This window comes from Lycium ferocissimum, chromosome 3 (genome assembly GCF_029784015.1).
Source record: "Lycium ferocissimum isolate CSIRO_LF1 chromosome 3, AGI_CSIRO_Lferr_CH_V1, whole genome shotgun sequence".
In the NCBI taxonomy this organism is placed as follows: Eukaryota; Viridiplantae; Streptophyta; class Magnoliopsida; order Solanales; family Solanaceae; genus Lycium; species Lycium ferocissimum.
In genome coordinates, this window is record NC_081344.1 from 60,170,382 (window position 1) to 60,184,653 (window position 14,272).

At 42.3% G+C, this 14,272-nt stretch overlaps 1 protein-coding gene across 1 annotated transcript; it reads left to right on the plus strand.

Annotated features, from left to right (window-relative positions):
* The first annotated feature begins 11,623 nt into the window (after nucleotides 1-11,623).
* LOC132048950 (uncharacterized) lies at nucleotides 11,624-13,533 on the plus strand. Its single transcript, XM_059439630.1, has 5 exons — nucleotides 11,624-11,851; nucleotides 11,948-12,100; nucleotides 12,175-12,521; nucleotides 12,567-12,913; nucleotides 12,989-13,533. Exons 1-5 carry the CDS (start codon nucleotides 11,624-11,626, stop codon nucleotides 13,531-13,533), a joined length of 1,620 nt encoding a protein of 539 aa, XP_059295613.1.
* Nucleotides 13,534-14,272: the final 739 nt, after the last annotated feature.

The window sequence follows — 14,272 nt, forward strand, 5'->3', positions numbered from 1 at the left end:
TATTGTCACGACCCAACTGAGGCCGACGGCACCCGAGCAAACACCAAGACCTCTAAACATACATCTCATAATCATTTCTGGGGACCATAAAGAAGCCCATAGATATCATAATCTACAAGGACATATATCACAAAAATAAACACATCTCTATATAATTGCAACAATTATCCCCATGTCCCCACCGACAAGGTACTAAAATGTTATACAACAAGACCCAGGGTTAAAAAACGCTAACCGTATACACATGTTAAGCCTCTACAAGAATACGGACTACATCCCCAAAGGGGTAGGTTTCCAGAATCGCTAAAAATAGGGGATCCTTACCCTTTCCCCGGCGGGAAGAACGAAAACCCAAAGAAAGGCCGATGAATAATGTACCGAGTATGTAAGGCAGAATAAAAAATAATAAGAAATATAGACATAACATGAGATAAAGATAACATGTATATCCGATTGCCTCAAAGGGGGATACCATGAGTTAGCTTTCTTTAAAAAACCATCTCTCATACATATGAAAATAATCATTACCCGCGTCCGAGGTAACCATCTCACCCCACCCACGGATGCCCCGCCAACAGGACATGTAACATGTCCCCACCGAGGGGATGCCCCCCCAACGGGCCTGGTGTAATTTTCATAAAAAAAAAATTTAGAGAGCCAATTTAAAAGCACAACTCTATGGGTACGTAAGGCGGAACCTCCGAAATTTTAGCAATCATATCGCATATCTCCCCTTGGAATAATTATCATAAGGGAGATCAACAATAATAAAAAAATAAAGGGAAACAAAAATAAGCCAATAATCTCATAATAAAATTAAAATCATGTTTGGAATTTCAGAAAGGAATCATCATCATCATGTTCATAAAGAAAACACCTCATCTTTAGTATCATAAGAAGCTTTTAAAATCAGAATTCTAACTTTTAAGGGGAAGGAGGAAAAACATATGGAATCATAACATAGGGAATATGCCCTTTTAAAGAAAGGATATTAACATACCTTTTTTTTCCCCTTTAAAATTAACTATTTAACGCTTATCCTCCCAAGTCGTAAATCACATTCAAAGAATTTATATTATTGTTAGGCCTATCGTCATAGTTATCTTAAGCCTTCAAATTAAACCCTTTTGAATCGCCAAAATTTCCCCAAAAACTTCCCCGTTTATATCCCTAGCCCAAAACACAATAAAAAAAACAACAACAATAAAAAATACAATATCAACAACATATCATCAATACAAAAATATTCCAAAAACATCCCAACATATTTTTCAACATACAACAACAATATACACTTCCTTTTGTCACGACCCAACCCGCCAGACCGGCCAATAAATTGTGGTAAACCAACATATATGATCTCTATTCATTCAAGTTTGATTTTATATCAAACAAGTCAAATGGTTATACTCATTCACACATCAAATAAACTAAGTAAGTCATGCCATAAAATACTGAAACAAGTGCGGAAGTCTAACTATTACAAATGCCATCAAATTCCAGTTATCGTACGTTAATTTGCCAAAAACACGTCCAAGTGAACCGAAATCGGTCTAATAAATATCCATAATAAGAAAAGACATCATAAGTAAGATCTTTCTATAGCTCGGTACGAGAGCGAGCTCACCCCAAAATCACAAGCAATTATCCTCCATGCTAGACGCGAGACGAGTAAGGCTCTATAAATATAATCTACACTCAAAGAATGCAGTTAAAGTAGTATCAAGACAAACACTAAGGGGACCTACAAGAATCATAAAATGACTAAGATTAAAGATTATGTATATCTGCGAAATCACTAAAATAAACAAGCCAATCAATCATACACGAATATCAATACATCACAACAAGTCATCCACTAACGAACACAACAAACACGTTAACTACAACGATAAAAGTACACTATACCCTCCCCCCCACTCACTATACACACATGCTAATCACGTCAGCGGCTCGCAGCTCATAACCCTGGGCAGGATCCACGGTGTCCATGTACCACCAGTTCCAAAACACTCCTCGTACCCGAGCACAACCTCTCGCTCCGAACGAACCCCTCGACGCTAGATATAACAATAAACCCCTAGTTTCCAACTATCCTCGACCACGAGCTCATAATCTAAAGCCACATACGTGCCTTGTCATACCTTCTCAATATCCATATTTACCTCATCTTTCTGTCACTTACATTCTCGAGAAGACTATATTAACTTCTCATTAAATACAACCACCGTATCGAATCACACAAAAATAATGGTACGAAGCCTACACAACATTCAATCACAACACGTAGGAGCTCAACCATACAATATCATGAATGCATCATCGTACATGCTTTTCTCCTAATGAAATCACAAACATACATTCAACTAATCAAAGTCGAACTCAAGTAAACCGTAACCTACCTCAAAGCAAGAGCCGGAACAATGCAGAAGTCACCGTTGTCTTTTCTTTCCTCAAAGTCGTGTAACACCGAAAGTCTAGAACAAGTGCTCAATGAGCCGTAATACTCAATCGCATTTTTATAACCCTAGGTCTCCAATCACATGGCAAGACAAAGATTTTTATAGAACCCCAGTCTCCAATCACATAGTTTATGTCTCTAAATGTTCAATTTATGACAAATAGAAACTAACCAATGCATTTAGACGATAACTAAGCGATAATAACCATACCCCATCAAGTTTAGGAAGTGTTCATTAATATTCTGTAGTTTCTATTTCAATTTTACCATTAAAGACCCATGATAATTACAATAATGAAGTGGGAAAGGAATGATAAAATGAAAGCAATGGAACTTACCTCAGCATTGTCTTGCCCCAGCTTGAAAATTCTCTCTGTTTGTCAGTCAGCCAGGTGTTATGAACGAGAAAATAAAACTAAGGCATTTAAAACCCTAAGCATATCTCCTCCCGTCGACCGCTACGGCGGCCGCTACGCCGCCGCAGCTAGCCCCACTATACGGGCCACGCGACCGCTATAGCGTCCCCAATCTCTTCCCACCGACCGCGGCGGCCGGTTCACCGCTTGCGGGGCCGGCATCGCCACGTCGGGCCCACCTTCCGCCACACACCACCAAAGAAACGGTCACACTGCGACGGCCGAGTCAACGCTGAGGGCCGAAGATGCCCGCCGCAAAGGAGAATCCCATCGGGCCGGGCAGCCGGGTCCAATTTGGGCAACAGGTTTGCCGTCCGGGTTTTTCCCCCTATCACCGTACATTTCATCTAAGGCCTCAAAACACAATACGAAGCATGCATATATACAAAAAGACGCTTCTTATTTAACCACCCTCACTTCTAATTCCCAACGAGTCTCAAATTTGCAATCCACCCCAAGGGTCATCCCACCGTATGCTCAATCGAGACATTGTTCGTCCCCGAACTACGTCGACGAGAACTAGTGAGTAGTTACCCCTTGACCAAAAAGTCGAGGGCATTTTTTACTACGCATATCCTCCTCATTTCCTCAAGTGGCTTCTTCCACCGGTCGATTCTTCCACCGAACTTACGAGGTTATTTTCGATCTCAACTTCCGTTGCACATCCCCGTCTAAGATAGCAACGGCTCTCTCCTCATATGATAGATTTTCATCTAACAACACCGAATCCCAACGAACGATATAGGAACCATCACCGTGGTACCTCTTTCAACATCGACACACGTTGGCGGGACGAACGCCCGATAAAGCCGTGAGGTAAAGTCAACTTGCAAGCCACCTCCCCCCCACACGTTAAGAATTCAAACGTACCAACGAACCTCGGCCAAGCCTGCCCTCTTTCCAAAACCCTCATCACACCCCGCGGCGGGACCTTCACAAGACTCTACCCCTCTTCCTCAAATCCCCGAGATCTCGACCTGCGCCGCATACTCTTCGCCTATTCTCGCGCCGCTACCATTGCCTTCGAATCACCTTCACCTTTCTTAGGTGGACTCTCTCGTAAAGATCGCGTCCCAAGGCTCACCCCGTCGCATCGAACCACCCAATAAAGTACCCACACCTCCTCCCACAACGCCTCAAACGCAGCCATCAATACTCGAGTAATAGCTATTATCGTGTGCAAATTCCGGTAAGGACAACAACCCATCCCAACGCCCACCGAACTATCACACACGCACAAAAGATATCCTCCGTAACTCAGCCCGCCGTAACGCCCGCTGGCCTCGAGGATTGCGCTAAGATCTAACCTTGTGCTCCAACTTGCCACACTCCCAAAACCCAGACGTGAACGTGGTGCTCGTCGGGACACACGCACGAGACAGAACTCGCGAGTCTGGGCATTCCGAATGCTCAGCACCCCACTTCCGACAGGCGTTGACGGGCACCGACCCTTATTCAGTGGGTCGAATCTAACCCTCCGACTATCGAATACCGTAATCATTTCGGGGCCCCTCGGCCAGGCTCGTAAATACGTAGTAAAATTTTCGAAAAACAAACATACTTTATATCTTTTCCAAATTACACGCAACCTATAACCGGTATTTAATCAGAAACCGTATACGACAACATCGGCGTTTGATGGAGCCGCCCACAACGGACATTCATGCACATGACTTCCGTCGAAAGTCTTCAATACGACCTCGATATCACAACAAACAAACCGACTCTAAGAAGATCGAGTAAGCCGAGCTGCCAACTTCCGCCGAACATCCGCCTGGCCTTAGCTCACTCGGGCGTACCGCACGAAGATGAACGCCCTCGAAGAAAGCGGGGTCACATGGAATATGTACTGAGTATGTAAAGCAGGAAATCCATTGACAGAATCATAACCGGAATGAAAAACCACAGAAAAACAAGTATAGAACCGAGAAAGTCGTAACTTGCCTGTGCACACTTATCCTTGCATGTGTACATATGCCGGTGAGCAAAACATATCATAACCATATTAATTTGGAACTCATATACGAAGACAAAATGTTTTTCAGCAGCAACACAAGCCTAAGCCTTTCGATATTCCGATTACTAAATCTGCTTTTCTCGCTTATGAGTTCCAAATTGGCTGTTGCCATGATATGTTTTGCTCACCGGCATATGTACATGGGGATAAGTGTTGCACAGCAAGTTACGACTCTCCGGTTCCTATACTTGTTTTCTTCGGGGTTTTCATTCCGTTGAGGATTCTCGTCAACGGATTTCCCCCGTTTACATACTCAAAGACATATTCCGTACCGACCCCCTTTCTTCCGGGGTCGCGTTTCATGCCGTGTGCACACCCAGTGAGTCAAAGATGTTAGCAAAGCAGATGTTCCAAATGGGGATTGGCGAGGCTCCACTGCTCCTACGCTCGCCGAGTCGAGTTTCGTTTCCCTATGGGCCGTGATATCCGGCCATGTTGTAGACTCTCAGCATACAGGCCGCCGTGCATAAGATGTCCGTTGTGAGCGGCTCCATAAGCCGCAAGATTGTCATATCTCGGTTTTGGCGATCTCCGTACGGTTATAGGTTTTGTGTAATTTGGAAAAGATATAAAGTATGTTTGTTTTTCGAAAATTTTTACTACGTATTTACGACCTGGCCGAGGGCCCAAAATGATTACGAGTATTACGATAGTCGGAGGGTTCGTTCGGCCCTAGATAAGGGTCGGGTGCCCATCACACCCTATCGGAAATTAGGGTGTGACATTCGGGAGGTACTTAGACTCCACGGGGTTCCTATCTCAATCGTGTCCGGGCTGTGGGCACCACGTTCACATCTAGGTTTTGGGAGTGCTTGCATAAGAAGTTGGGCACAAAAGTTAGATCTTAGCACCACCTTCCATCCTCGCATCGACGGGCACCGAGCGACGGACTCGTGTTCGGGAGGATATGCTTTGTGCGTGTGTGATAGATTTCGGTGGGCATTGGGATCAGTTATTGTCCTTACCCGAATTTGCCTGCAATAATAGCTATTACTCGAGTATTGATATGGCTCCGTTTGAGGCGTTGTATGGGAGGAGGTGTAGGTCGCCTATTGGGTGGTTCGATGCATTTGAGGTGAGGCCTTGGGGCACGATCTTAGGAGTAGTCCCTTTAAGAAGGTGAAGGTGATTCGAAACCGTTGGCCACGACCGGAGATAGGCGAGTAGTTAGTATGCGGACCGCAAGGTCGAGATCTCGAAGTTTGAGGGACAAGAGGAGTAAGTGCTATTGAAAGGTCCCACCCATGAAGGGTGTGATGAGGTTTGGAAAGAAGGGGTGAGCTTAGCCCGAGGTTCATTGGTCCGTTTGAGATTCTTAAACGTGTGGGGGAGGTGGCTTACAAGTTGGCTTTACCTCCGGCTTTATCAGGCGTTCATCCAGTGTAACATGTGTCGATGTTGAAGAGGTACCACGGTGATGGTTCCTATATCATTCGTTGGGATTCGGTGTTGTTAGATGAAAATCTATCATATGAGAAGAGCCGTTTACTGTCTTAGACGGGGATGTACGCAGTTGAGATCCAAGGAAATAGCCTCCGTAAAAGTTCAGTGGAAGAATCGACCAGTGGAAGAAGCCACTTGAGAAATAGAGGAGGATATGCGTAGTAAATACCCTCAGCTTTTTGCTGAATCAAGTAACTCCTCCCTAGATTCTCATCCTTGTCCGTTCAGGGACGAACAATGTCTCAATTGGTATCTGGTGGGATGACCGCCGGGTCGTTATAGAATTTGGGACTCATTGGGAATTCCGATTTCTCGCGGTGGATTCGTAGGGCGTCTTTTTGTATATATGCATGCTTCGTATTGTGTTTTGAGGCCTTAGATGAAATGTACGGTGATAGGGGAAAAGCGGGACGAAAACCGACCTCGTCGCTCAATTGGACCGGCTGCGGCGATGGGATTCTGCCGGCGGGCCGTGCCGCTATAGCGTTGACTCGACCGCTGCAAGTGGCCAACCATTTCTTTGGTGGCCGCTTTGTGGCGGAAGGTGGACGTCGTGGCGATACCGCCTGGGGCGTGGAACCAACCGCCGCAGTGGTCAGATGGGAAAGTTGGGGACCGCTATAGCGGTCACGTGACCGCTATAGTGGGACTGCTGCAGCGGCGTAGCGACCGCCATAGCGGTCGACGGGAGGTAGTAACCGGGTTTTAAATGCCTTAGTTTTATTTTGTCATTCATAACACCCTAACACACTTCCCAACAAACACTTAGAGAGAATTTTCAAGCTAGGGCAAGACAATCTTGTGAGGTAAGTTCCATTGCTTTCATTTTATCATTCCTTTCCCCTTCATTATTGTAATTATCCCCATGGGTCTTTAATGGTAAAATTGAAATAGAAACCCTAGAATATTAATGAACCTTCTAAACTTGATGGGGTATGGTTATTATCGCTTAGTTATCATCTAAATGCATTGGTTAGTTTCTATTTGTCATAAATTGAACATTTAGAGACATAAACTATGTGATTGGAGACCTAGGGTTCTATAAAAATCTTTGTCTTGCCATGTGATTGGAGACCTAGGGTTCTATAAAAATGCTGATTGAGTATTCTGGCTCATTGAGCCTTCTATTTCTAGACTTTAAGTGTTCTACGACTTTGAGGAAAGAAAAGGCTGTAGCAGAGTGACTTGCATTGTTCCAGCTCTGCTTTGAGGTAGGTTACGGTTTACTTGAGTTCGACTTTGATTAGTTGAATGTATGTTTGTGATTTCATTAGGAGAAAGCATGTCTAGTATTCATTACATGATATTGTATGGTTGAGCTCCTACGTGTTGTGATTGAATGTTGTGTAGGCTTCATGCCATTATTCCTGTGTGATTCAATCTGCAGTGGTTGTATTTTAATGAGAAGTTAATATAGTCTTCTCGAGGGTACCGTGACATGAAAAGATGAGGTAAATATGGATATTGAGAAGGTATGACAAGGCACATATGTGGCCTAGATTATAGGCTCGTGGTCCGAGGATAGTTCTGGAAACTAGAGGTTTATTGTTATATCCCGCGTCCGAGGTTCGTTCGACGAAAGGTTGTGCTCGGGTCGGTGTGTTTTGGAACGAGTGGTACATGGACACCATGGGTCCTGCCGAGCGTTATGACACCGAGCCATGACATCGGATAGCATGTGTGTATAGTGAGTGGGGGGGGGAGGGGTATAGTGTACTTTTATCTCCGTTGTAGTTAACGTGTTTGTTGTGTTCGTTCCGTGGATGACTTGTTGTGATGTATTGATATTCGTGTATGATTGATTGGCTTGTTTATTTTAGTGATTTCATAAGATATACATGATACTAATCTTAGTCGGCCTATGATTCTTGCCGGTACATAGTGTTTGTACTGATACTACCTTGCTGCATTCTTTGAGTGTAGATTCTGCTATAGAGACCGCTACTCATCCTCACATCTAGCATGGAGGATAATTGCTGACAGATTTTGGGGTGAGCTCCTTCTCATGCCAGGCTACTCGAAGATCTTCTACTTATGATGTCTTTTCTTATTATGGATATTTATTAGACCGATTTCTGTTCTTGGACGTGTTTTTGGCTTAGAGTCTTGTACGATAACTTTCCGATTTGATGGCATTTGTAATAGTTAGACTTCCGCACTTGTTTCAGTATTTTATGGCATGACTTACTTAGTTTATTTGATGTGTGAATGAGTATAACCATTTGACTTGTTTGATATAAAATCAAACTTGAATGAATAGAGATCATATATGTTGGTTTACCCACTAGGATTTAGTTAGCTGCCAGTCATGGCGGGTTGGGTCGTGACAAAAGGAAGTGTATATTGTTGTTGTATGTTGAAAAATATCGTGTGGGATGTTTTGTGGAATATTTTTGTATTGATGATGATGTTGTTGATATTAGTATTGCTATTGTTGTTGTTTTGTTGGTATTGTGATTTCGGGCTAGGGATATAAACAGGGAAGATGCTGCCGGAATTTCGGCAGATTCTAAAGGGGTTTAATTTGAAGGCTTAAGATAAGCATATGACGATAGGCCTAACAATAATATAAATTCTGTTGAATGTAGATTTACGAGCTTGGGAGGATAAGCGTTAAATAGTTAATGTTAAGGAAACCGAAAAGGTATGTTAAGGCTAGTCCCTTTCTTTCAAAGGGCATGATTCCTATGTTATGATTCCATATGTGTTTCCATAACCTTCTTACTTCCAAAAGTTAGAAGTTCATGATTCTTAAAAGCTTCTTATGATACTAAAGATGAGGTGTTTTCTATGATGAACATGATGATGATGATTCCATTTCTAGAAATTCCAAAGCTTATGATTTTAATGCTATTATGAGATTATTGAGCTTATTTCATGATTTCCTTGATTTTATTCATTATTGTTGATCTCACCTTATGATAATTATTCCTTCAAGGTGAGATATAGCGATGATGATTATTGCACAATATAATCGGAGGTTACCGACCTTACGTCACTCCGATAGAGTTGTAGCTTTTAATTGGGCTCTCATGCATGCTTATTTTTATGTAAGATTACACCAGGCCTAGTTGGCTGGGCATACACCACTACGGTGGGCGACTTATGATTACATCGTGCCTAGTTGGCCGGGTAGACATCACTAGTGGGTGGCGTGAGATGGTTACCTCGGACGCGGGCTAATGATTATGTTACATATGTATGAGAGATGGTTTTTTTAAAAGAAAGCTAAGCATGCATGGTATCCGCCTTATGAGGCAATCAGATATACATGTTATCTTTATCTCATGTTATGTCCTATATTTCTTATTATGTTGTTATTCATGCCTTACATACTCAGTACATTATTCATACTGACGTCCTTTCTTGTGGACGCTGCGTTCATTCCCGCAGGTAGACAGGTACACGGATCTGACCCATAGGCTATTTATTAGCAGATTCTCAGGAGCACTCCACCTACTTTGGAGATGTAGTCTACTTGTATTCTATGTAGAGGCTCGTAGACATGTGTATACAGTTAGACGTTTCATAACCCTACCGGGTCATATCGTTGTATAACATTTTAGTAGCCTTGTCGGCTGGTGACAATGGGCATAATTGTTGCAGATTATATAGAGATGTGTCGTTATGCTGTGATATATGTCCTTGTAGATTATGATATCTATGGGCTATCTTTATGGTCCACCCGTAAAATGATTATGAGATGTATGTTTAGAGGTGCTTGGTGTGTTAGCTCCGGGTGCCCGTCATGGCCCTCTAGTTGGGTCGTGACAATAATTAATCATTTTTCATATAAACTCTTTTGTATTTGGGAAAATCATAAAGAGATTTTGTTCTTAATTATTGGGAAATATTAGGAACTCCATTAGAGATTAAGTGCACTCATACAATGATCCATTAGAAGTATATCATATTAGAACCCTAAGCATTGCATTCATCTGGCAGGGACATAACCTTGGTTTATTTTACCATACATTACAATCCAAAGCAGTTAATTAGCAATTAGTCATAAACAACCAACTCTCTACAAATTCATCGGAGTAAGACATTAGCCCTAAATAAAGCATTCTACGATTTTAGTAACCTTTTCATACCATATTCCCTGTGGGATTGGACCCTAACCTTGTTGGGTTACTATATTTGACATCGTCCACGTTACGCTAATAAAAGGTGTAATTTGAGTGTACCAAATTTTTACCCGTTGCCGGGGAATACGGTTTTGAAATTAGTAAATAGTGCTTACTTTGATTGAAGTCTTTTTCTTATTCCATCACACCTTGTTTGCTATTCCTTGTGAACTAGGTGATCATGGGTATGCAAAATCAACATGCATCCCCTGGTAACTAGGGTGGTCAACTTCAAGACCTCCTGAATGATGCAGATGAGGAGAATGTATTTGCTGATCTGATTAATGAGGAGGACTATGAATCTGTTATTGTTCATCCTCTGGTTGGAGCGACAAGTGTCAAAATTGACTCCTCTCTCTACCAGTTGTTGAAGCTTGAGTGCTACTTTCGGAACTCTATCGATAATAATCCTCAACGACATTTGTAGAACTTTGTGGATGTATGTGCTCATCACATCCAAAACTATGTTTCACAAGATGTTATTCGGCTGAGGCTTTTCAAATATTCCTTAGCTAGCGAAGCAAGAATGTGGTTCGAGAAGCTGCCCCGGATTTCTAATGGGCAGAGATGGTAGCAGTCTTTCTCAAGAAATGGTATCCTCCTAGCAAAAAGGCTGAGATCCGTGAAAAAATCTATGAATTCAAGTAGTGTTCGGGGGAACAATTATACGAAGCTGGGGAGAGATTTAAAGAATATCCGCAGAAGTTTCCGGGTCATGGTTATCCAGAGAACATATTAATGGAGAAGTTCTACCGAGGGTTGGATCCTATAATGCAGTCAATTGCGAACAACGCAGCTGATGGTTGTTTTATGGATAAATCTTACACTCGAGTTACCAACATACTTAACAGATTGACTACGCACAATCAGGCTTGGCACTCGAACAATGCTGATATTGTACCCTATGGTAATGTCATGATCCAGAAGATGGTGAAGGAGAATCAGCATACTTAGCAGACATTGGCTCAGCTTGCAACGAATATTTCTTTATTGACCAAGAAGTTTGATGAGAGGGAGACTAAGTAAGTAAATATTTGCGAAGACACTTCAGGTATGCCGAATGGGACGTACCAAGTCCAAGAAGGCCCATATCACGAGGGACCTTCTATGCAAGTTGAGGATATTAACTATGCTAACTATACGTTCAAGGGGGACATCCATGGGGGTTATCAGAATCAAAATCGAAATCAATGGAGACCTCAGCAGGGGCAAGGTGCATTCAACAACAACCAAGGGAAACTATAACAACAATTATGGTGGGTCGAACCAAGGGAACTACAACAACAACAACAATAACTTTGGAAATAGAAGTTCCAATCCCTACATTCCACCAAAAAGGCAGTCAAACGATCAAGGTAGTTCGAGAGTTGAGACGATGCTTGAGAAGGTTCTGGAAAATCAAACCAAGTCTAAAAAGACATTATCTAGGCTAACAAAAATAGTGGGATCTCATACAGTGGCTATTCAAAAGCTTGATTCATAGATGCGTGATATATCTAGAAGGCAACACCCTCCTAAAAAGGGAGGACTTTCTAGTGATACTATTTTGAATCCGAAGAATGGGGGAGGCAGTGTAGACCGTGTGTTTGCTATCAGTACTTGGAGTGGTAAAATACTCCAAAGTGATAAAAAGAAGGTAGTTGATCTCAAGACAATTAATGAAGAGGACGACGTGCAGCCTGATACACCAATATAATTATTGTTGATGAGATTCCTAGTGAAGAGAAAGTTGCTGATATTCCAGAAAGTTCGAAGGTGGCTGATGAAAACAGCAAGCAGACTGTAAAAGGGGATCTCCGCTATTTGACTCAGCTTTTCAAATCTAAACCTCCCTTTCCTCAAAGATTGGTGAATAAGAAGGAAGATGCTAAGTTCGAGAAATTTTATGATCAGCTAAAGCAGTTATCTCTGAACTTTCCATTCTTGGATGTTGTCAAGGAGATGCCCGGTTTTGCTAAGTACTTGAAAGACCTGCTGACCAAGAAGAAGACGGTGCAACATGAAATCGTGAGTTTGACTCACATTGTGAGTTCCATTATTTCAACTACTATTATCCAGTAAAAGAGAGATCCTGGGGCGTTTACCATTTCTTGGTCTGTTAGGTACCATGATTTTGCTCGTGCTCTATGTGATAATGGGGCGAGTATAAATTTTATGCCACTTGCTATCTACAAGCAATCAGGTTTGGGGATGCCAAGGCCGACTACTATGAGATTACAGATGGCTGATAGATCTATTAAGCGGCCGGTTGGCATGGTTGATGATGTTCTTGTGCGGGTTGGTAAATTTATGTTGCCCACTGATTTTGTGATTCTTGACTGTGCTGTTGATCGGGATATTCCTATTATTTTCGGGAGACCTTTCCTTGCTACGGGAAGAGCTCTTATGGATTCGGAAAAGAATGAAATAAAATTTCGAGTCAATGATGAAGAAGTGACTTTTCACTCAAGTAAGGGGATGAAATTACCAAGTGCTTACGAGAGCATTTAGGTGATTGATTCTTTTGATGTTGTTGATGAAGCAGCGAAATTCAAGATGGAAGAAGAAAGTTTAGGAGAAGCTCTTGCTACTATTCTTGTCAATTTTGATGCTGATGACATAGAGGATTATGTGGAGACGGTTAATTCGCTTGCTGGGTTGGGTTCATATTCTTACCACCCAAAGAAGCTTAATCTTGATCTGAAAAATAGAACAACTCCTCCAGCAAAGCCATCTATCATTGAGCCACCGAAGCTTGAGCTTAAGCAGCTCTCATCACATTTGAAATATGGGTTCCTTGGTCCAAAAAATATGTTACCAGTGATTGTTTTAGTGTTACTGACTGAGGAGCAGATCGAGAGGCTTGGGGAGAAATTGTGTAAGTATAGGTGTGCTATTGGTTGGACCATAGCAGACATTCAGGGGATTCCTTCTGGGATCTGTGAGCATAAAATCCAGTTGGAGAAGGATAGCAAGCCGAGTGTGGAACATCAAAGGAGACTGAATGAAAACATGCAAGAAGTCGTAAAGAACAAAATCATCAAGTGGTTAGATGCTAGAGTTGTTTACCCTATTGGTGATAGTAAATAGGTGAGCCCAGTCCAATGTGTTTCGAAAAAAGGCGGTATCACAGTGGTGCCTAATGCAAAGAATGAGTTGATTCCGATGAGGATTGTGACAGGTTCGATAGTTTGCATGGACTACCACAAGCTTAATACTGTCACTTGCAAGGATCATTTCCCTATACCTTTATTGATCAGATGCTTAATCGGCTAGTGGGGCGGTCTTACTATTGCTTCCTAGACGAGTATTCTGGTTACAATCAGATCAATATTGCCTTTGGGGATCAGGAGAAGACGATATTTGCTTATGCTTACGGGACATTCGCTTTCAGCAGGATGCCCTTTGGTCTTTGCAATGCACCGCCTACCTTTCAACAGTGTATGATTCTCTTATATGATGGAGGACTTTCTTGTGGTCTTTATGGATGATTTCTCTGTAGTTGGTGATTCTTTTGATGAATGTCTTGACCATCTGGGTCGAGTGCTTAAACGCTATGAGGAGACTAATCTGGTGCTGAGTTGAGAGAAGTGCCACTTCAGAGTGAAGGAAGGGATCGTTCCTGGGCATGAAATCTCTCAGAAGGGGATTGAGGTAGATCAGGCAAAGATTGATGTGATTTCAAAGCTTCCTCCACCTATCTCAGTAATGGTATTCGGAGTTTCTTGGGACATGCTGGCTTCTATAGGCGCTTCATCAAATTTTCTCCAAAATTGCTAATCCGTTGTGTAAGCTTCTTGAAAAAGAGGCTAAGTTTGAGTTTAACGAG

Bases quoted from the DNA above. Each gene is read 5' to 3' on its own strand.
- LOC132048950 (XM_059439630.1), top strand. From the start codon at position 11,624: ATGGGGGTTATCAGAATCAAAATCGAAATCAATGGAGACCTCAGCAGG. The intron at 12,101-12,174 runs GTAGTTGATCTC...ATTGTTGATGAG, and splicing joins TCCAAAGTGATAAAAAGAAG to ATTCCTAGTGAAGAGAAAGT. The intron at 12,914-12,988 runs GTAAGGGGATGA...TTGATGAAGCAG, and splicing joins AGAAGTGACTTTTCACTCAA to CGAAATTCAAGATGGAAGAA.